General features: G+C 41.4%; 1 protein-coding gene across 1 annotated transcript in view; it reads left to right on the forward strand.

Annotated features, from left to right (window-relative positions):
* Positions 1 to 24,792, forward strand: part of camta2 (calmodulin binding transcription activator 2) — a 104,381-nt gene that overhangs the window by 51,399 nt on the left and 28,190 nt on the right. Inside the window, exons 15-17 of the mRNA XM_083640840.1 lie at positions 4,453 to 4,619; positions 16,746 to 16,930; positions 23,860 to 23,938. Of these exons, the coding sequence (XP_083496966.1) occupies positions 4,453 to 4,619; positions 16,746 to 16,930; positions 23,860 to 23,938 (431 nt within the window). The remainder of the gene's footprint in view (positions 1 to 4,452; positions 4,620 to 16,745; positions 16,931 to 23,859; positions 23,939 to 24,792) is intronic.

Here is a 24,792-nt window from a genome sequence, read left to right on the forward strand (position 1 = left end):
ATTCATGACAGTCACCACTTAAGTGAAGGATTCCAGTGTTTTGTGTCTGCCTGGTATCTGTCTCTCAACATCATTGTGTCTGCCTGGTATCTGTCACTCAACATCATTCTCAATGAGTTTAAATCCCTGTAATGTTTTGCAATAAGTTACACAGCTTATTTATTCAATAATAAATGCACTTTATTATCAAGTCATCCTCCTTGTGATCACTTTGTCTTAAGTCTTGAATATACCACATAATGAACAACAACTTAAACGCAAAAATAAATTCATTTCAGACCGCCGGCCTGCTGTGCCATCGGACCGAAGCGATACAAAATATAAATACTAAAATATAAATAATAATCTTAAACTGCTAGTTTTTTTGTATAACACACACAGCAGCAGCAGCAGCAGCATCAAGTTAGTGTTTTTCCCCACGAAACAGCATAAACTGCTATTTTAGTAACACACTTTAACACACAGCAGCAGCAGCAACAAGTCATTTATTTATTTATTTATTTATTTATTTATTTATTTATTTATTTATTTATTTATTCTTTCTTTTAAATGAGCAGGCAAAACCCACATTATAGCCTATAGGTATGTAGAAATTATTTCTCTCAGATGTAGGCTAAGGAAAATGGGAATGAGAATGAGCTGAAATAATGAAGTCACTTCTAAAATTAAATGAATCAATAATAGGCCTAATTAAAAAAAACAAGGCCAGGTCGAAACCTGGCATAGGGCCGGTGTGCTCAGTAAAGTGCAGAACTCTGCCAAGGTGTATTGAGTCATTTGTGTTCAGTCTAAATTTTTGGCCCCTTGAAACCAGATTAGAGGACCATTTACATTAAGATTAGACTGTTTTTCAGTCTTAACACGTTAAGTGCCATAGCCGAGGTATCTCGTCTTACATAATCCAACGCTTGAGTGCCAGAGCCGAGATATCTCGTCTTACATAAACATTTTTTTTTTTTGACGGTGGGACATCAATCAACAACTTTTACATCTTCGAGATCACTATTGGAGCAAGAGAATGTGTATAATCTATTTTACCGACCCACTAAGTGTTGACAGTGCTCCCCCAGACGAGCGAAATCAAAGAAAAAACTGCCGCGGGAGCAAGCCATTCAAGGAAATGGCGAGGCGATTTTACAGTAATCCATTCCAAGCTTGTCTTGCCCGAGAGCGGCCGCACGCAGGCAGCAGCACACAGAGAGCGGAGAGCGATTTGCAAAATAGATTATAGGTGAAACACACTTTGAAACACCTCAGAAAGGCCAGAATCAACATCTGCCCATCGCCCACGCATTCCCCGGCCCATCTTGACTCGCACAAGGAGCGTCCGCACGCAGGCAAGCAGGCAGGCAGGCAGGCAGGCAGCAGCAACGCGCTTCTGACACGCCCGCTGTAGAGCCAGGAGGAAGGAGGAGAAGACACACGGAGGGAGGAGTTTGAATGAGAGGGGTGTTTCCTGTTGTTATGGAGGAAATTACTGTTCAAAACTATTGTTTAGAATGTCTGACGGTCTTACTGATGCCAAAAATGAATGGTTAAAGTGACTGTTCTATCGATTTCACAAAAAGCCATTTATCTCTGAATAAATTTCCAGACGCTGAAACCATGCTGTACTCAACGGCTAATATCTACATAACTACTAACTCTGCAAACTAACTCTTTTAGACAGAGAAAGCACACATTCTATTAGTTATTTTTAGATGATTGGTGTTGATGAATTCTTAACAGAAAATAATCCTCGGCTCTTGTAAAATGAGCCAGAATCCTCAAAAAAAAAACTGGCACAACTTACCTACAGGATGAAAAAATGGCTGGCACTCAATGTGTTAACCATCAATTTGCTGAGTGAGTGGCACTGCTCTTGCCCAGATGTAGCCATATAGGTAAAACACTAATATTTTCTGACTCACCTCCACCACCACCTGCTGATGTCTATATTATTTAACCATCTCATTGTCTTTAACAGTCCAACATTAAATCTATCAAATAAAATTAAAGCAAGAGCTTGTCCTCAAATAAAATGAATATAGTGCAATTCAAAATAAAATAGTAGAATAAATTAAATTCAAGTCACTTTCAGGAGGAATACCAAAAACCTTGTGCAATGTCAACTGAGTTTAGCAGCAGTCCAACATCAAATCATCATCTTACAGTAGCCTACAATGGTGTGCAATTTTCAGTAACAGTGCTCTTAATTTTGGAGAAAGACAAAATGCTCCATGCATGTAAGATGGTCACACACTGGACTGTACACACATCATCCAGACACAAGACTGTTAGTAGCATCCACACCCAACATGGGTCCATGTGAAAGGATGGGAATGCGCACTGGAAGCATGTGTGTGTTTGTGGCCGTCCGTGCATGTGTTGATGTGTAATTGTGTGACAATAAAGACGGGCTTGTCCGTCTGAAATTGTGGAATCGACTGGAATGAGGCACGCGACATGTTTGGAAGAGTGTGCTGACGTCAAATGACGCTCCGCTGATGGGTAATGTGGCTAATATGTTAGCGGCTAACTGTTACTTGTCGTTACTTTACATGGCAGTAAAACGCCACCGAATGACCAAATTGATTTAACTTTTAACCATCTCGATTTCCACTTTCCATACGGACCGCCAGCATTGGTTAGTTTATAACGTGACTATATTTATAATGTTTATAACGTGCTCCAGCTTCCGGTTTATACTATCAGTCTGAATACAGCCAGGGGTTGGAGCTATTGCGCAACACCGCAAACCAGTCGGAGTACGTTATAAACGTTATAAATTGTCACGACGTTAACAACTAACCAATGCTGGCGGTCCGTATGGAAAGTGGAAATCGAAATGGTTAAAAGTTAAATCAATTTGGTCATTCAGTGGCATTATACTGCCATGTAAAGTAACGACAAGTAACAGTTAGCCGCTAACATGAGCTACACTATTTTTATTTTGTGACGATTGGGGCGCGTCGAGGCACGTAGCGTGCGTCGACGTCATCGATTACGTCGACTCGCCGGGACAGCCCTAGTCCGAGGAGCAAACGATTATTCACATTCACAGCTGCTTTACATTAGGACAAAAAAGACGATACATGTCAACTCCTCAAAAATCGAATCAATAAATTCCTAGTCGGACCGAGAGAGGCACCAGACGGTGAAATGTCCGACGAGCGGCTCTTGTGGAACTCTCTGAACGAGCTAGCCACAATATTAGCCAGAGGTGCATTACCGCCACCTACCGGACTGGAAAGCGGAAAGACATTACAACGCCTGCATCCGTGCCTGCATCCGTGCTAAAATGGTCTGGGCGACAGAGTGGAATGTAAGGGCCCTGCTGTGCATTCTGCACACCGGCCCCAAAAATCTATATAGGCTACAAAACACTAGTCATCCACATTTTAAAACAATGAACTATTCGACCAAGACAAGCCACAGCTATAATTTTTGAATAAATGACTTGACTTAGAATAAAGTTGCTTGTAATGTGCAATAGTGCATATGGGTTGCATATAATTAAATGAGCCTATATCCGCTCTGTCAAGTGTAATTTCAAATAAAATAAATAGGAGTTGCTTCCTTACAGTAGGCCTAGTTTTGACTTTAGGAATACAAGCTTGGACAAAGTTTGAGGCTTCAGACTCCTGCGGTGGTTTGGTTTCTGGACAGCAGGCCGGCAGCAGAGAACTGCTGGGATGCTGAACACTGTGCGAGCCACTTTAGCCAGGCGCGCAAAGACCCTGGAGTTTTCTTTCCAAAACGGAATAAGTTCAGTGTCCGGGTTCTGTCTGGTACTTTTCAACTTCACCTTTGAAGTCGGGAAACTGCAGGCAGCAAGTTTACCTGTTGTTTGGAAACAATAGTGCAATCCAGAGGGAACTGTTTTTTTTGTTTGGGGGGACAAATACCTGACAATATCTTATTGATTTTTGTGTGTGTGTGTGATCCGAAATACACAGAACATGTAGAACACAGACAAATTGGAGGAATATCTGCTTAATTTAAAAAGTCAATTTTAATGCGTAGCGAGTCGACTGTTCTGTTTTTTATTTACCCAGTAATAAATTAATGCTGTTATTTTGAAGGTAAAAACGCCTAGCTTTCTTTATTCTGTCTATTTCTAGGAGGATTGATGCAGCTTGAAGCTTCATAGGATTAAACTTTAAATGAATTATCCATATCACTCTGGGACCTGGTATTAATTATCCATATCACTCTGGAACCAGTTTTCAGGCAGTTACTATTTAAATGGAAGGCCCAAACGCACCAAAAGTTTGCCGTTTTATGCATTGTTGTCTAAACTAGGCCTAAGATCATATCTAGTCTCAATATCGACATAATATCGACAACAATAGCGACAACAATATCGATATAATATTGAGTTGCCTAGCCCTGGGACTATCATGTGGTTTTTGTTGTGACTAATATGGTCACGTCTTTCTTAGGAGATTGACTGTTTGTGTTTGTTTACAGATAACCAGTTCAGGATGTCGATCTTGACGCGGCTGGAGCAGATGGAGCGGAGGATGGCAGAGATGGCCGCACGCGACCGCAGCCAACAGCAACAACAACAACAACAACACCATGGCAACCAGTTGGCCACGCCCCCTCCACCTCCACTACCTGAAGACCATGGCCAGGTCAGCATCCACTAATAATGATAGTGAGAAGTCAAACCTGTCACGGCTCTGAGACGTTTAATTACAACATTAGATTCAATGATCTTTGGCATGACCGATCAGAATAGACTAACTAAGAGATTAATTAGATCAAACGATTTTTACTCGGATGCCGTATAATTTGTGCAGTGACACACAAATGGATCCTGAATGTATTGGGAAAATTGAGAATTTTCCAACGTGTTCGACCATAAACTCAAACTAATCTGCGAAGAAATGGGGAACTTCGAACACTCTGCCACGCATCGCCAAAGTGGAACAAGTAGAAACCAGGGGCCGGTTGCACAAAGCACCTCAAGTTAAGATTTTCCTTAAAGTCCGATTTAAGGTGTTGCACAAAACACCCTTAAATCTTCTCCTTAAAGAGATATGCAACAGAGAGCCCCAGGAACGAGTCCGGAAAACATTGATGCTAACACTTCCTGGTTCTTCACTGTTTTCGCCTATGGGATTTTTGAATGGGTTTTTGGCGCGATGCTTCTAATAAGGTCTCTGGGCAACGCTGGCTTAATCGAACGCGAACCAGTGTTCAGTAGGATCATCTTCACACATGAGGCCCACTTTTATGAGTTTTTAAGCTTTTACGTTCGTTCCGTTAAAAGGGCGGCTAGCTAGCAAACGGCTAAATGACAACACTGTTGAGTCGACGGCGATATTATACATCAATAACGTCATCACTTCAAAGGACGAACACAGAAATTCTCTTTCCCTCACCTGGTTCAGCCCGGAGTAATCAGTGCACAGCAGCGCACACATCAACAACAGTCCAGGTTGAGTGGTGACGTGACGTGGAAGCCTATGCGACACTGTGTGTAGTTCTGGATTAGCTTTGCACATGCTTTTTACTTCTAGGGCTCGCATTTACGCTTCAAAACTCATGAAAGTGGTCCTCATGTGTGAAGATTATCCAGCTGAACACTGGTTCGCGTTTGATTAAGCTTGCGTTGCCCAGAGACCTTATTTGAGGCATCGCTGCAAAAACCCATTCAAAAATCCCATAGGCAGAAACAGTGAAGATCCGGGACTTACGCGTTCTGACTACAAAAATACGTCATCCCTGGGGGAACCCAGAGAGAGAAGCCAGACCTTCATCATGTCCGTTTTTCAAAAAAGGGCGGGGAGTTTTCAGGCTTTCGAATCCGCCCACTCCACATTTGGATAGGATGAGCTTTTGTGGGGCGGGCAAATTTCAGAACCAATGGCAGAGCTCTGTGCAGTTCCTGCTCGCGCATGTGTAGTTTCAGTTAAAGCAACTTAGCGCTGTGAATTGATCTGCTGTTTCTCCCTTCCACCCTCCCTTCTCCTGTCCAAACTAACCTAGCGTCACCAGGCTCTCTCAGTCCAAACAGCAGCATAGAGAGGCAAAGTGGAACGTTACTTCCTGCTTCAGCACTGTACCATAGATTTTCATCCGCCATTTATTTTCCCATAGAAATTTCGTAAAATGCTTATAAAATAGTTTTACTTCATCGAACCAAACGGTTCAGCTAACGCTATAATCGGGAGAGACCATAGAACATTTCACTCGCACCAAAACAAAAAAAACACAGAAAAAATATTTTCTTTAAACCCGCATTTTGGTCCCAGTGAAATGTTATGCGATCTCTTGCCCAGCATGGTGTGCAGGCACTTTTATAAACTTTGGCTGGGAGGGGCCTAGGCACGAGAGATGGGCGGGCTGGGTTTGGTGACGTCACTGATCAAGAGCTCTGCCAATAGGCCCTTTTCACAGCGACGTCAGACAACTTCCTTTGCAACCCGGTAGGGGTGATGCGGGTTTCCGGTCTGGCTGCCCTGTAGCTGTTTTACACTCTGTCAGCGATTGAGTTCACAACAGCTCAACAACTAGCTCTCTCACGTTAATTTCAAAAGGTAAGACTAATGTTTACGTATGTATATGTTTTTCTCTTCTTGGTAACATTCATTTTCCTGATCATTTGCAATTACTGTCCATTCTGTTACTGCCGTTAGCCGCTAGCTAACTAACGTTAGCTACGTTAACTAACGTTAGCTAGCTACTCACGTTAGCTGCCTACCTGTGTGCTTGGCGTTCATATTAATGTATACACTCGTACACTTGTTTATAATAGGCATTAGTAGCAGTTACAACTAATGGGGATCAAAATAAACAATAGATTGATACGGACTCTGAATCAATTTAGTCAGGGGTGTAGTGGTACTGTAAATACAGAGATGGTGAAGGTGTGTAAACTGAGTTTACTTGCGTTTACCCTCCACTATGCCCCTGGCTAGCATTAAATATTTGATCCATTTGCTGATCTGATTAATCATTTTTTGCTCTTAACTTTCTCCCTGTGTCCATCTGTCTCAGCAGCCCATCCATCCAACAGGCATGGCACAGTCAACAAAAAGATGCTACTGCAGCGTGCCTTGTTGTTCCAATAACAAACAACATTTCCCTTATTTGAGCTTCCACAATTTCCCTGCGGATGCAAAAATACGTGCTCGTTGGGTGAAGGCAATCAGAAGAGATGAGGGGCCGAGTTTCAGAATCCTTCAAGGGAGCACGTTTGTGTGCAGTCAACACTTCACACCAGAGGACATCTATTCATCAGCCAGTGGACAAAAGCTGATTAAACCAGGAGCAGTGCCATCTAAGTTCCACTGGAATGGTAGGTTTGACGACAGTGTTAAATGTTTAACACTAAAGGTCACAATCATTTGTTATATTAAGTTCAGTGCCTTACAATTAATTATAATATATGTGTTTGAAATACATAAAGAAAAATTCTGTTTAAGGTTGAGTATTGAGTTTGTTTTGCATTTGCTTTTTAATACAGCTTGTATTAATTAATCCATACCAGAAATTAAAGCATAATAAATTGACCCACTGTCATTTAAGCATTTGTGATGTCATGTTAAATTCAGTCATATTTTTGAGGACTGAAAAATGACCAAAAATCTATACTGACAATCAATTGTATCAACTCATACCTAGGGCTAGGCTCACAAACTCAGGAGTCAGTGTACCAGCGAGCAAGAAAGCGTCTTGGTGTTGCTGTCCTGCCTGAATCTCAGGAGATACCTGCCTCCGAGGAGATGCCTGCCCCAGGGGACAGCACAGAGCAGGCATTGTCTGCAGGTGCAGTGGCCAAAGATCATGACTACCGTCCTTCCCCTGGTTAGTAACACAAAAACATATTATGTCTTTTTTAAATGTGCCAGTGCATTGTAACCATCTTGTAGTAGTATTCAGAGCAGCTGGACTTGCTGTGAAGCGCTTTGAAGATGTTTCACTGCTCATCTAAGAAGCTTCTTCAGTTCTACTGACTGGTGGGGATGTTTGACCTTGTTTTTAACCGTTTAAGTCAGCGATGGCCAAACTGTTTTGGTTGTGGGCCGCATACAGAAAAATATAAGGAGTCGCGGGCCAAACAATATTAAGCGCGGCAGTTTTCGCGGCAAAACAAAATTTATTTTCATGTGCCAACAGGTTAAGACAGAGATAATTTAACATAACATTAGTATTAAACATTCATTCAGTATTAAAAAATGTTTAAAAATAAATAGACCAGGTCAGTGTCCTCAAGTATAACCCATTTTCAATGGTTTTAAAAAAAACGAAATGGGGGAATCAGTTTTTTTATTTTTTGTTTCTCCATTTCTTTTTCTTTCTTTTTAGTTTTTCCGCTTTTTCCCCCCGTTTTCGTTTTTTCGTTTTCGTTTTCCGTTTGAACGGAAAAACGTTTTTAGCATTTTGTTTTTGTTTTTTTGTTTTGCTAAATTCATGGCGGGCCACTTAAAAACGGGCAGCGGGCCACAGTTGGCCTGCGGGCCGTAGTTTGGCCACCCCTGGTTTAAGTGTATCATCACCGCCAGAAGCAAGCCCAGTTACTCTGAATTCTACTACAAGATACTGAGAGCCTCCACAGGCATTACACTGTGGACTTTATTTAATTGTATTAGTCTCCTCATAAGAGGAGACTCAACCTCATAAGAGAAAAGTCAAGCTCACTAAAAACATAGCATCCATCCAGCAATGAAGACTGGCTGGAAATAGATATATGGATGAGTGATCGCTATAAAGTTGTATGCTTTTTCTTCCCCTGAAGGTAAACTGGACGTTGCCAGTCGGAGAATCCGCCAGTTGGAGCTGGAAGTTTTGTCACTAGAAATGGAAATCCAGCAGCTGACACTTAAGAACCAGCAGCCACTGATTTTCAAGTATTGTGTAACAGATGACGATTTTCGTTACTACACGAGATTCAGCTCAAAGGAGGTCTTCACTATCTTTTGGGAATCAGTTTATCCCTCTGCTTCACGGCGTGTGTACTGGTCAAAGGCACAGCGAACAGCACAAGAAGATACCTGTACACCTCGCCCTCAGCGAAAACTCCCACTCGTTGATGAACTCTTCATGTTTCTCCTTCGTGTTGCAGCTGGGCTTCATGAGAAAACCTTGTCATCCATCTTTGAGGTCAGCTTGTCTACAGTTAGTCGCACCATCTTAACCTGGACTAGCTACCTTTACCAGGTTCTTGGCTCGCTACCATCGTGGATGACAAGAGAGCAAGTGCAGGCCACAATGCCTGAGAAGTTCAAGCTCTACTGCCCTGAGGTGAGAGTGATCATAGACTGCACCGAGATCCGCTGTGAAGCAGCATCCGCCCTCTCACTGAAGTCAGAAACCAACTATAGAAATCATACCACCTTTAAAGGTCTGATTGGCATCGCTCCGTGTGGGGTTATCACATTTGTATCCAAACTGTACACGGGCTCCATCTCAGATATAGAAATAACTCGGAAATCACAGCTCTTACAGTTACTTCAGCCAAGAGATGGAGTAATGGCCGACAAGGGTTTCCTGATCGAGAAGATGCTATCAGAGGTGGGGGCAACACTCATCATCCCTCCACTGAAGAAATCTCCTCAGCTCAGCATGGAGGACACCAAGAAGACACAGGCTATTGCACGTCTGAGGATTTTAGTAGAGAGGGCCATACACAGGGTGAAAGAGTACCATATTTGGGATGGACTTGTTCCTCTTTCTATGGTAGGTTCAGTCAGTCAGCTGTGGGTCATCTGTTGCCTAATGTCAAATTATCAGGGATCTCTTGATATCAAAGGAGATGAACCAGTCTGAAGCCTCCCCTCACTGTGACCTACATGTCACATGTTTCTTAGATGAAGATAGACCTAATGACTTGCTTTCACATTTTGGTTCACTCAATATATTCAAGAGTTGAAACAAAATGATCACAAGGAGAGGATGAGCTTAGTGCATTTATTGCTGAATAAATAAGCAGTTTAACTTATTGTAAAACATTACAGGGATGCAAACTCACAAGCTGTCAAAAGCAAATGTTTGATTTAAATGAATGTATTTTTGGTGTTATTTAGTGCTGTTATTACTCAACATGTGCTTTGTTGTATTGTAATATGCCAGAAAGGTTTGTATTGAAATTTATATATTTTTTATTCTGTACAATTGTAGGGGAAACACTTAACTGTATATAATCTGAAGTTGGGGGAAAAAAGTTTGGTTCTCACCTTAAACGGCAGCATAGGTCTAATTTAAAACTGCTCAAGATTTCAGTGGTATAAACCCTTTTCACGACAAGCATTTTATGTCTCAAAGGCAGATACACAGATATAACCAACACTAATGATGGTTTCCAACTTCCATTCCATTTCAGGCCCTCCTGAATGTTTTTGTTGCAGGGTTCTTTGGGATGATATACTGTATTGTATGCTATTAAATCAACTGATTCAAACAGTAACCAAACTGTGTATTACAAATGTTTATTATAATATGATACCAATTGAAAACACAGGTGAAGTTTGACAATATAACACAGGGAAAGGTTGGCAGCACAACCTGAGAAAACCATTAACTTCAGTACAGTAAACGGAAGTCAACGGTGACAGAATTTTCATTTTTGCATGAACTGTTCCTTTTACCTAAAGGTCAAAGATGACAAAAGATGAATCCTCTCTCAGTAAGCAAAATGATCAGGCATAAATGAAAAACAACAGATATTAAAATCAGCAGCCATATTCCTTGTTCATCTTTGCTTCTTAAGAGTCTCGTAATTTTTTTTAGCAGCAAACAAGGTAAGATTATAGCCTAATAACTCCAACCTCATATTAAGGCCTTCACCAGAACCTACAGCAGAAACTAACGGTGGACTATGAAATTGAATCCACTGAAACTTAGTATCAAACTCAAGTCAATTACACACAATAAGATCATCCCTCCTGTTAAATCAGTATAATCTAGACTCATTTAACTGCATGGCAGACAGATGCCATTATAGAAGTCAGAATGATCAATGTGTTGACAACCTCCACTTTAACAGTCAAACCAACTGACTAACTACTCAGCATGACAAAGTTATATGATTACGATTTATTTTTTATTTTTATATTGTTTGACAATAGAATAGTAAAAAGTAAAAAAAGTAAAGGAAAAAGCCAGTTGGCCTTGAACCTGATAATAATACTTGTGGCTCTTCTTAAGGCAGGCCTGGCCTTTAACTGTGGTGAGGTGTTTAACTTCTGCGACGCTTTCAACATCACAACTTTTGACTTCAGCCAGGCCAAATTCTGGTTTATCTCTTGGGTTGAAGACTTTGGCATCCACCCTGATATTATGAATTCATCATACTGTAAATTGCCAAAGATAATGATATTTACTGAAGGCCTATATAACAAATACTAAATACTATTCACTGTTAGAAATGCTTTAAAATGCTTGTACAGGTGGGCGCTCATTCAGACTCACCAGCATAATATGCTCTGTACAATGTGCATTTAACGGTCCTGACACCACCTTTTGGCCTTGCAACTGGTTTGGCCACCTCCATGTCATTTGCTGCCTCCGGCGCTATTCCCTGTAATATAATAATGATGCACAATTAATTGACAGAAGTCAATACAAACTGATAGTCCAACATCGTCGAGTGTAACAGCAATTAATATCTGACCTGTGTCCTAGGCGGGTGCCAGCTCTGCAGTGAGCTGGTGCAGGACAGAGGCAATGGTACGGTCTTGAAGCCCATGGTACTATGTGATTACATAGAGCTTTCCCAGCAGGCAGCGCAGGAACATGAACAGCACTTCAGGACCACAGGAACCTCATCAGGATCAAGTGTGACCTGTTAATAGATACACATAATGAGTGTTGTTGCAATGGAATAAGGATTACAGTAATGTTAGTGTATAATCCTTGAACATTATTTTTGATTTTGATTTGTCTCACAGAATCTTTCTCAGTCTTTATTGTCCTAAAACAACCCATTTATCTCTTTGTACAAAGTTGCCTTTTGGAATTTAGCTACACAAAATCATTGACATCATACTGAGAAACAGACTGAACCACAATGGAACTTTGTGCTGCAGCCACAACAAAACACAAAGAAAGTTTAACTCTGTGATCATGGGGAGAACTATTCATTATTTTGAGAAACCTGAAGGTAATGAGGCTCCTCATTTTTCTTCATTGACCTGTGACATCGTCCTCACTGTCACCTCATGGTCAACTACATCTGAGACTGTTTGTTTTGTTTGGGAGAAAGGGAGTAATGTTAGCTATTACTGACTGTACAATCCAGACTATGTAACGTTAGCTAGTTAAGAGCATCAACGTTATGGAAAAGTACAGTGCAACATGATTTAACAGTCTGTACTACAGTAACCTAATCAAGAATATGGCCTAAAGGCGTTATATTTGCAAAAGATTAACAGATCGATAATGTCAACTAACGCTAATGTTTATTCAGCATATGTGCTAACGCTAGCTAGCGCTTCGCTAACGTTAGGGCTAGCTGCTAAACAAGACAGAAACACTTACCTTCATAATTAAACAGGTAACGTTCAATGAAGAATTTGTATCCTTTATCAAGTTTTGAACGTGGAGTGAGTGAGAATGTGTCTGCAAGCCGTTTTATGTCATCTAAACATATTTCGGGTAGCTTTAAGAGCGACTTTGTGAACTCCATGGTTAACAGATTTAAACAGACCGCGGCAGCCAGACCGGAAACCCTCATAACCCCTACCGGATTACAAAGGAAGTTGTGACGCCATGTGAAAAGGGCCTATAGAAAGGGAGGAAAAGTGCAGTCTACGCCTAGCCTTTTTGCCTTTTTGGTTTGTATGGAACTGCATGGGTATGTGAGAAGAGAAGAGGAATTACCGGGTACTCAGATTTACAGTAAATGTTAGGACTTTGACCTGGATTCCTCAAGAACACAGCTCATTTCCAATATTTATTTTCAGCAGAAAAAAGTGGAAAAAGTGTTGAGTATCTCTTTAAGGTTAAACATTAACACCTTAACTCTGACTCCAAGGGAAATCTTAACTTAAGGTCCTTTATGCAACCGGCCCCAGGGCTGTAGGCCAGACCACCTTGGTCAAGTCCAAGTCCAGATTGAGACATTGGTGAAACGAGTCTGATTCAAGCCTAAGACCGAGGGGGGTCGACTCGAGACAGAGGCGAGTCAAGACCAAGACCATAAACCTACAAGTCCAATTCGAGGCCAAAAGCAATGTATTAACCAAAAAGTTATATCATTTATTGACTATTAATATCATATTTTTGTTTATTGCCTAAAATAGAAGGGAGGTTTCTAAAGAACAAAATCATGTTTTGAGGACAAAACTATTTCTAGGTAGCTTGTTTCAATCAAGCAATCAATCAACTTTTATTGCAAACTCAGGGTCCGTAAAAAAAAGACATACAACATAAAAAACATACGATGCAAAACACAATAATACACCCAAAATGTGTTTATGCTAATCTATTCCTCCCACTTTTTCTTACTGCTCCACATCCATATGCTGCTCTCAGCATTGCTTGACTGAAAATAGTCTTAACTGGCACGGCAGCCTATGTGATTTTTAAAAGCAAATTGAATGACAGAAGGATTTAGCCTGGTGAACCATCCGGTCACGTGAACTCACATTTCATTTCGTTCTTCGTTCCTGTCTGACCTGAAGACTTCACAACAGTCTTTGTAATGGGCAGAAGTTGGGCGGGTGTGCTTGCCTTGACAGACAACTCCTTCAGCCAATCAGCGTTGGATCCAGTCACCAAATCCACTCGGGAGAACGGCAAAAACATATTTTCCGCCCAGAAACTCTGCTTTTGCATACTGTACTCCTGTACTTGTTTAATTGTTGTTATTGAGTCTATTTCTGCAATAACTCCACTTTATGGCTGTTTAAACATTGACATTACTCCTCGAGGCGGACAGGCAAGGAGGCGGCCATTACTGTTTTGCTAGCGACGCTCTGATTGACCGGTTACGATGTCAACTACGAGGCGGGTCCCTGATTGGTTCGTCCACTTTGCAGTTTCTGCAGAAAACCCTCCCAGAGTTGAGGCCAGACAGTCCCGCAGAACCAAATGAAATGTGAGTTCACGTGACCGGCTGGTTTACCAGGCGACGAAGAATTGTCAGGCATTATGAACAGTTACGTTAACGTTGAGCGTTAAAAGATCAATATTGATTTCAGCCATAGCACCCAGCTCTGTTATCAGGGTAGGAACGTCTCTGAAACGTCATTTAGACTTGGAGCTTTCAAGCACTCAGCTTAATGGGTTAAGACGTATAAATGCACTTAAGTGGAATATCCCTTTAAAACGTATCCACCCGCTCAGTAGACTGACCTCTACTGACCCAACCTGCAGTCACACAGGCTGAGCCCAGGGTCTCTCTATCTCTCTCTCTCTCTCTCTCTCCCCACCCTCTCTCTCTATGTCCCCCCCCCCCCCCCTCTCTCTCTCTCTCTCTCTCTCTCCCTCTCTCTCTCTCTCTCTCTCTCTCTCTCTCCCCACCCTCTCCATGCCCCCCCCCCCCCCTCTCTCTCTCTCTCTCTCCCCACCCTCTCTCTCTATGCCCCCCCCCCCTCTCTCTCTCTCTCTCTCTCTCTCTCTCCCTCTCTCGCTGATGTCATGGGGAATTTGGCAGATAAAGTAGTGGAGTTAAAATAGACTGAATGTGACAGATATAGAGAGAGGAGAGAGGAGAGAGAGGTGGGGGCTTAGGTCGACTTGACCCAAAACTAAAACTGTTAACAAAACCTAGAAACTCAAGTGCCAGCAGCCATGTTGAAAATCTTAACCTGATGACCCCATTTCCTAAATGAAGACAGGTGAGTTGCATTAAAATAACACAATCAAATTAAATGTAAATTGAAAGTTAAGTGGAAAAGATAAGATTTTAGCAGAAAATGTGTTTGCTGGTCAAACAAACTTCAATGAGCCTCCACTCCCACCAACAGCAAGTATTTCCAGGTTTTCCCTCCCTCCTCTGTTTCATAGTAGACTCTCTCTCTCACCAAGTTCCTCTCATTCATTTTTAGCTTCTATCTCCCTCGTGCGTCACACAGAGAGAGAGAGGGAGGGAGGACAGACGGAAGAGGTGTACATGCCAAGGAACGCTAGAGGGAAAAACGAGAGGGAGGGAGAGAGAGATACAGAGCGATAGGGAGGGAGAGAGAGATAGAGAGAGGGGGGGGGGGAGAGAGAGAGAGAGGCAGTTATGAATGTAATGTTTCCTACCAGCTGGTGGGGGAGGGGGGATGAAAGGAGAGAAGGTGAGAAAGGAAGAAGAGGAGAGAGCTGCTTAGTCCAGTTTGAGTGAGAAGAGATTTACCTGACAGGTACGCCCAACAGTCACACCCATTAAAACCCCAACATGAGCAGCAACAATGGCCTCTGCTGCCTCAAGTGGTAATTACAGGATGCTAATAGATGCTATTTACTTCCATATTTGTACGTTCAGATATCTGCGTTGTTTTACTGTTTCCGTTTTCTTGTAGTCTTCCTGTCTGCAGTGTTTATAACAGATCCGCTGAAAAAAATAGCTCCAAATATCCCCAAACGTTGTGTCGACTTGTTTTATTGAAGTATAGAGCTGCTAATGAAGCTATGCTAACTCAGAGCGATGAACACATTTCACTTCCTATACGTTCTTCAAAATAAAAGCTTCTCATTAGTTTGGCAGTGGAAAGTTTTTAATATTAAGTAGCTGCAGCAGGAAATGGAGTTACAACCAGGTAACTTGTATTTCTCCGCGTGATCCGACCCGCTCCACCAAGTGACATAATGCAGGAACTAGGGGGCATCCGGGCGCGGATGTCTAAATTACTTTCATGCCATTCTCCCTATTACAAGTCAGTGTACCATCAACATGATTATGTGGTATAGCCATTAGTCATTAATGGGTTAACCTGCTGAGAAGAAGAATAAAAGTAACTAGCAAACATGTTTTAAAGTCTGATTTCAGGCTCGGAAGAAGAATAAAGCTTAATTTATACTTATTGTCGCTCAGCACATGGTCCGGGACAAAAAATAAACTGTCGCTCATGGTGTTGCATTTATACTTCAGTGAATGTTCGCCTCGGTTCAACGGTCACGTGACACTCGAACGCTATAAGCAGACAGCCAAGAGAAGAGGAACGCACAGTGAAACCACCTCGGAGGCAAGATCTGCAGCTGCATATAAACGACACACAACTCACCTCCTCTCTCGTTAATAGATAAATAGATCTTAGATAAAAATAGCGGGGACACGTTCATTCATTTCAATCGAGTGAAAACCAAAACAAGGAAGTCACGCGCGTGCCGTCTATATAGCCAATCAGACTTGCGCGACACATCGTGATGTAGTCAGCGACACTAGACATTTCACCAGGTAGCAGACACTGCTGCTCGCCGACACTTGAAAGTGTCGACTCAAGTCCTCATTTCTGTCGGCGACCGTTTCAAAAGTGTCGGCAGACAAAGCATAAATTGGGCTTAACAGTAACTAGCAAACATGGCATGAAGACAGAATTCAGGCTTGTGATGGAACTGAACTGCACCTAGCTAGCTACCTAGATAACTCCCGGAGCTTGTTCCCTTTGCAAGAGACACAAAATTCCAGCTAGCCAAAAGCATGCTGGGTAGTGTAGTTCAGGAACTGATTTGATCATTCATGTAAATAATGCGGAATGGATTTTGGTGAAATTAACCTAAATGAGATGTGTTGATGCTTCCTACAACTTATTTCAAAATAAAAGTAAACTTCATCTCCATATTGGTGTATTGAATTTCTCCCTCTGTCTCTCTCTGTCTCCCAGTCGTCCCAGTGGTTTGAGCGGAGGATAGTGGCCGTGTGTGAGCGGATGATGGAGGGAGGGAGGTGGGGAGGAGGAGGAGGAGGAGAGAGGCTTCATCACTCCGTCCGTCACCGAGGCATGACGCTGCTCCACCTGGCGGCCGCGCAGGGATACACACACCTGATACACACACTCATCCACTGGAGGTACACACACGCACACGCACACACACACACACACACACACACACACACACACACACCTCTCTTCAAAGCCACCCACAATATCCCGCAGGCTGTCCCCTCTAGACCAGTGGTCTTCAACGGGCATCCACAGAGGTACTGCAGGGAGCCCAGCAATTTTTGTCAACGTAGTTTCTGAAAATATAAAAAATGTATTTTAGACCAAAAAATTATAATAATATCAAGTAAACTTCAAGTAATAATAAGCTACCTTTGACAACAATGACAAGCGTGTGAAACTCGCTGTTTGCTCCTTCTTGCTTTTTTTAATGTAGGCCTAATCTATTCATAAAAATCCTGATATCGTGCTGTGCGCTGGATTATAAATGTTATTATAGGCCACAATTAAAATGCAACACCATTTTATTTTATTTTAATCGTAGGGGGTCCCTGCTCTGTTTCTCTATCAACCAACGGGACCTTGGGCTGAAAAAGGTTGAAGACCCCTGCTCTAGAGTAGACAAACTAATAAATTTGCGCTGAGTCGTGCGTATAACAAGACAAACATACTAAACACACTGTTGATTTGTGTGTAGAGTAACTCGTTACTTATTACACTACTTTTGCATTACTACCGTCCAAAATTCTAAATGTTATTATTTTCCTTTGTTATTGTCATCTGTAGTGGTTATTTGCATAAACACACACAGTTTGATTAGGCAATGATTGTATCCTTTTTAAATATGTGCTTTGATTAAAAAAAAAAAAAAAAACTCAATTTGTAACTTGAGTTACTTGACAAAGTAACTGGTATAATATTACTGAAATCCTATTGGTAATAAGTTACATTACTGAGTTACTGCTAAAAGTAATATATTACATGTAATATATTACTTTTGTAATGAGTTACCCCCAACACTGTGTTAGCAGCGCTCGCAGTCTACCACACGTGAAGATTAGCCATTGTTCATCAGTCAATGTTAATTCCCGTTCTGTCCCACCAGTCTTAACTTATTACACGGATCTCATGGCTGAGACAGCAGAGAGGAAAGCTGCAGCCTGTGGTGACCACAAATTGACCACTAGAGAACGCTAGTGCAGTGGTTCTTAAATGGGGGTCCGGGGCACTTTGCCAGGGGGGTCCGCGAAAGGTTTTCAGGAAAATAGAAATAAAAAAGCAAAAGCTTCATATTTCAACGAAAATATTTGATGCTTTAAATCTAAAATGGTTCATGGATTACATTCTAATCTAACAAACCTATCAATTTAAAAATCCAGCACGTTACCATGGAAACAATTAAGCTTAGCCCAAAATCACAAATCAGAATGAGGGGGTCCCCGCTATATTTTCGATCTTGTAAGGGGTCCTTGGCTGATAAACATTTAAGAACCTCTGTGCTAGTGGATAAGGACACAAGAACCACAAGTGCAGTTTGGACTGAGTCACGTGACTCTCATGGGATGGGCCAACAATAAGCTACGTTCAAGCTTCACTCAGTCAGTGTACAACCGTGTTCACTCATTAACTCACTCACTGTCCCTATGTAGTGTTTATCATGTAGTGAACTACTATATATGGGGAATGATCAAATGACTTTTGGACACTACCTCGCTCTTCTCCTTCGGTAAACACGACAGCATTGCATTGTGGTATATGGGAGGAAATGTAGGGTACATTCTCTGTTCACTAGAAATTGCTCTGCATTGTGGGTATTTTAAAGTGGACTATATAGTGAATCAAATTAACAGTTGAGAATTCGGACACTAGTACAAAATGGCCAACACAGTATATAGTCCAGCAGCCTGTTGCACCAGCTGAACGTAAGTTCTCTCTTAAGTTAGGGTGTAAAGTCCACACTAACTGCTACGTTCAAACTAGTTAGTTTGACACTAAAGTTGTGTCTTTGTTTAGTTGCACCACAGAGACGTAAGGTACATCTTAACTAGTAGTCCTTAAACCCCACACTAGCCAAAATAGTGTAGCAGAAAATGACGTGTACAGCATCTGTGACCAATCAGTGAAAAGCACGGTGGTTTATTTACCGTTGTTTAATTAAGTGGAGTGAAAACAGTCGGCCCATGTTGCCCACTGCAAATTACTGCTTTGATATTTCATCAACACTAACCAAATGAGAACGTTATTGAGTAACGTTCATTTACAGTACATTACATTAAATTATGTCATTTGGCAGACGCTTTTATCCAAAGCGACTTGCAATAACATGTTTAGGTTCATAATAGACTGTTAATGTTTATCTGTGAGCTCTTCATCAGCATTGTAGGCTAATTTACGACCATCCTGCCTCGCTAAATTGTTGCTGTTATTTTCATTTGTATGCAGTGGAAAACAAAAGAGTGAGTCATAAATATCAAAGGGTGTAATTTATCACGGAGAACACGTTACCGACACAAAACAACGCTGCGCCATGGTGCCAATATTGCCAGCTGTGCCAATTACCTACTTTACGGAGGACTTTACACCTAGTAAGACGTAGGTGTCAAATTTAAGTTCTAACTTATGCCTACGTTGTAACTATTTCACTTGGTGCAACCCAAATATTTTAGTAGTGCGTAAACTCAGACTTAGTGAGACTTTACGCTCAAACTAGGTTACGTTTCAACGTACGCACAGCTGGTGCAACCCACTGCAGTAGTACCTCTGTAATAGGGAACGTCGGTTTCAAACAGGGCTTACGTCTCCCCTCTGGGGCAGTGACAGACCACAGCGCACAGCTAGCTAGCCCAACAACAACAACCTGAATAATCTTAAACCCTTTCTAAACATGCAGTGAAATCCGGATTATGACCAGCTGCTAGCCGGTCGGCCTGCATGTTTAGAAACAATTATCCACTTTATGCTTTATGCGCACAGATTACCATCTGAGACCCTAGTACAGGATCCGCATCATTGGCAAACTGGCTGTTGTTTAACACCGGCAGCTCATGTTCCGGATCATGTCTGAGTGGGCGGGTGGTTAAATGGCACTTTAATGTCCCTGTGCTATTTAATAATTTCATGAATGGATGTAGTTACGTGGCTGGATTATTTGGAAGAGAGCCAAATTATACATTTACATATACATTTTAGCGGAAAGAATAGATTTTATTCTCTATCATTAGGTGAGTAAACAAGTAAAAGTTGAATCGTTTCTTTCCCCCCATCTGCCAGTTTAAAAATGCAACAAGGAGATGATAGCCTACTACTTACTGCATTAGGCTATTGGGTGATAAGTGCCCGCTAACGTTCACGACACGTAGCCTATTAATTAATTGTTTGCGCAATCGCTTATATCAATGAATTAAACAAGGTTTCCTCAAGTGCTGCAAACGGCTTAAATGGTTTATTTTCCTCCCGACCTGTCTGTCTTGTAGGCTATGTAAAAATGCAAGAGTTGCATCAGCCTATATCGAGACATATAACCTAACTTTTGTGGGGAGAAATAAATTGAAAACTAGTCAGATATGACTTGAATGCCACTCGTAAAATCATCCACAGTGTAATGTTAGTGCGACGGTGCGACCACTATTTTGACTGGTGGCTTTTGGGCGATGTAACAAAGACAAGCGCTCACTTTTTTTGGCTCATTGCCACCCCACGTTATCACCTGAATGCGCCGGAATGCATCGGGATCTTCACAGTGAGACGTGCGTTATGGAGTGGTGGAGAAAAGTGTTTGACAGAGATCTCATGTTGTGGATGCAGTGTATGGAGACCTGTGCGCATGTTTTGGGCATTAGTGCCCAATTCTGTTCTTCAGGCTCTCCTCCCCACCGCCCCCGCACTCCCCCTGCCCGCTCTACTCACCATCGGCAGAAAAAACTCCAGCTGTTTGTAAACAAAGACCCCTCATGTCTAGAAAGGTAAAACCGGAAAATATCCTGCTCTGGCTAGCCGGACATGGTCCAGACTTCATGGTGGCTATAGTGACTTTGTATATAGTGGCTTTAGAGATCAGCAACTGGCTGGGCCAACGTGAGATCCTCTGGTCTTTCCTCTCCTCTCCATCTCTGAACCGGTGACCCTGACATGAGTTGAACACACAATCAGAGATGATCTCTGGTATACAGCATGTTGTTGTTGGGCTAGCTAACAGGGTAGGAGCTAGCTAGCTGTGCACTGCTGTCTGTCACTACCCCAGAGGGGAGATGTCGACTGACTGAGTGAAGCCAGAACGTAGCTTATTGTTGGCCTATCCCATGAGAGTCACGTGACTCAGTCCAAACTGCACTTGTGGTTTATGTGTCCTTATCTGCTAGCGTTCTCTAGTGGTCAATTTGTGGTCACTACAAGCCTTCCTTTTGATCTTCCTCTTTCTTATCTCCAGTTGCTTCTCAAATCGGGAAAGCTGGCTTTGTCCACGTCTGAAAATTCCCAAAAGCCCATAGTCAAAGATATTGGACAATTTGGTTTACCTGGAACACGCCAAAGAATAGACCGTGTGTGTGTTGCTTTGATTTTGCCCGTGCATCAATGTCTGTCAAACTACTACTTCTTCTTCTTTTCTATTTCCAGCAGACTAGGCACAGGAAGTGCATTCTTCTTCTTTTATCCGGCAGTTTAGGCACGGTTCTTTGCTAACGAAAATGCTGTATGTTTATTTTCATATAGGTAGAACCTGGAAGTGAGATGCGGCCACTCGAGACACATTCTAGTACTTAGAACTGTCCACTAGGGCCGTCCGAAATGATTGTTTTCTTCTTGATTAATCTAACGACAATTTTTTTCAATTAGTGGATTAATCTAACGATTAGTTTTCATTTCATTTCATTTCATTTATTTATTTGTTCCGATCATGATATTTCATACACCAATGATTGCAATTCAATGTTTCCACATTCCATGGTCGGAAAGGAGCAGGAAGAAGAAAAACTTATATTACCTGCCCCCTATTCTTAACTTAAATAAACAAAAAAACAAAAATGGACTGCCGAATCCTACTACAACATTTCAATAAGACAGCACATTTGAGAGTGTGAATGAGTATGAGAAAAAAAAAATGTACCTCAAAAGTTTGAAACAAAATTTACCCCGAAAGAACTATGATCAGACATTATCATATTGCCTAAATACTCTTTGTTTATACAATTTTTTGAACTGAAAAACACTTAAATCAGCCTTTAAATCATTTGATAAGGAATTCCACAGTTTGACACCAGTGACTGAAACACACGTCTGTTTTAAAGTGGTCCGTGCGAACTGATGCTTAAAATTATATTTTCTTCTATTGTCCTCGTCCCCTGAACGAAAAACAAACAACCTTTGCAAATTTGCCGGCAGAACTCTGTTTTTTGCTTTGTACAAAACTAACAGTGTCTGTAAATCAATTAAATCTTTAAGTTTGATTAATCCAGAATTAATGAATGTTAGTATGTTCTCTTGAGTCTACATTATGGATGATTCTTACTGCCCTTTTCTGTAAAATAAACAATGGCTTGATGTTACTTGAATATGTATTGCCCCACACTTCCACACCATAAGAAAAATAAGGCAAAATAATTGAACAGTACAAAATCCTCATTGATTTATAATCCAACACGTATTTTGCTCTGTTCAATACAGAAATATTCCTGGACAACTTTGTTTTAATGTATGCAATGTGAGATTTCCAGGTTAATTTCTCATCCATTATGACACCCAAAAATCGAAATTCCGACACTCTTTCAATGTGAGCTCCATTTATGGTCAAATAAACATTTTCATATTTTTTTCTGTTTGCAAAAACCATAAACTTAGTCTTTTTCAAATTTAATGATAGCTTATTTACATCAAACCATCTTTTAAGCTTGACCATTTCATTTGCAATACTTTCTGTCAACGCATTTAAATCATCTCCAGAACAAAAAAAAAATTGTGTCATCTGCAAACAAAACAAACTGTAACAACTTCGATACAACACAAATATCATTAATATACAAAATAAAGAGTTTAGGTCCCAAGTTTTATATATATATACTGTATATATACTGAACCTCAAATTCAAAAGGATTGCTGGCAGATTCATGTTTAAACTGGAGTAATATGCAGTTCAGATAATCACTAGCAAATAAATGTTTTTTCATTAGTGTGGGGCAAGGAGAGTAACTACATTAGTAACTTACATTAATTAAGTGCAGGGACGCAAAGTCATTGGTAGGGAAAAAGGTGACAGATACGAGGGCAGACATAAAACCACTCCGATATCCTTTTATTTTAGGATGAAAAAGGTGACTATTACCTAAAGGCGACTAGTTTACATCCCTGTAAGTGACTAACGTTATACTAACAAACACGTTCCACATGTTGATAATCCTAATATGCGTGATCAAAAAGTGCGTTAAACAGGACTGACTTGGTGCTGTCTGCTGCTCATCAACAGGATGTGGTGTAGTCGGCTACATAACGTTACGTTTACATCGTTTCCAATTTGTAGAGTTTAACGTTACAGAGCAGCACATTGTTGGGTCTCGGTCTAAAATACTCCCACACTTTTTTAGATGATCATGGACGATGTTTGGTAGCTTGCCCTGTCGCTTGTGAATACCTTTGTGATAGACACGCGCAGCCATCTTCATGACCTACGTTTGCCGCTTCCGCTAGCGAGAACAACAATGTGACTTCCGTCTAAAGCACACAGATGCGATTCAAACTTTTATTTTGAAATATGATATTATCTAGTGCATTAATTATCTTTGCTTCATTTAATTTCGACGCACGTTGTGCAAGTCGACGCAATTACATAGTAGATGACGTCGACACGTCGGGGACAGCCCTACTGTCCACTTGTGATCAGATCACTCAAGACGCACATTAATACTAGGCTTGAACAGGGCCAGTGATCCACTGGTGGTACACACACACAATGAAGAATTATTATGATTATTATTATATTTTTCAATCATTCTATTTGTATCGTCTTTGTATCTATTCAAATGTGATGAATAATTATTATATCTGTGTGTCTGTCTGTCGGAAGGAGTGTTAACAGCGACAGTTTGGACCTGGAACAGGAAGTTGATCCTCTAAACGTCGACCATTTCTCCTGCACCCCACTGGTAACACAAACACACCCACACACACACACACACACACACACACACACACACACGCACGCACACACACAAACACACACACACACACACACACACTCATTCACACACTATACCATTTTATGCCTCCGCCACAGGCATTATGGATCCGGGTTGTGCGTCCGTACGTCCGTCCGATGTTTGTTAACACGATATCTGAGGAACGCCTTGACGGAATTTCATCAAATTTGCCTCGAACATCGACCTAGACTCAAGGATGATCTGATTCGATTTTGGTGGTCAAAGGTCAAATGTCAAGGTCACTGTGACCTCTCAAATGCCATTTTCAAGCTTGTTAACGCGATATCTCAGGAATGCCTTATGGAATTTCGTCAGATTTGCCTCAAAGATCGACTTGGACTCGAGCATGAACTGCTTAGGTTTTGATGGTCAAAGGTCAAGGTCACTGTGACCTCTTGAACTCCATTTTCAAGCTTGTTAACGCAATATCTCAGGAATGCCTTGACGGAGTTTCATCAAATTTGTCTCAAACATTAACTTTGATTCAAGGATGAACTGATTAGATTTTGATGGTTAAAGGTCAAAGTTCAAGGTCACTGTGACCTCACACACCCAATTTCCAAGCTATTTAACGCAACATCTCAGGAACACCTTGACGGAATTTCTTCCAATTTGCCTCAAATGGCGATTTGGACTCAAGAATGAACTAATGACGGAGGCATAAATCCGCGGTGCGGTCGTTCTAGTTCTTCTTTGCAGTTGAGAGCAACTGCTTTCCACCTTCCATCCCATAGATCAGCGTTTCTCAACTGGTGGGTCGCGACCCAAAGGTGGGTCGCGGGGCCGTTTTGATTGAAAAA

This window comes from Poromitra crassiceps, assembly GCF_964638095.1.
Source record: "Poromitra crassiceps genome assembly, chromosome: 7".
Classification (NCBI taxonomy): Eukaryota; Metazoa; Chordata; class Actinopteri; order Beryciformes; family Melamphaidae; genus Poromitra; species Poromitra crassiceps.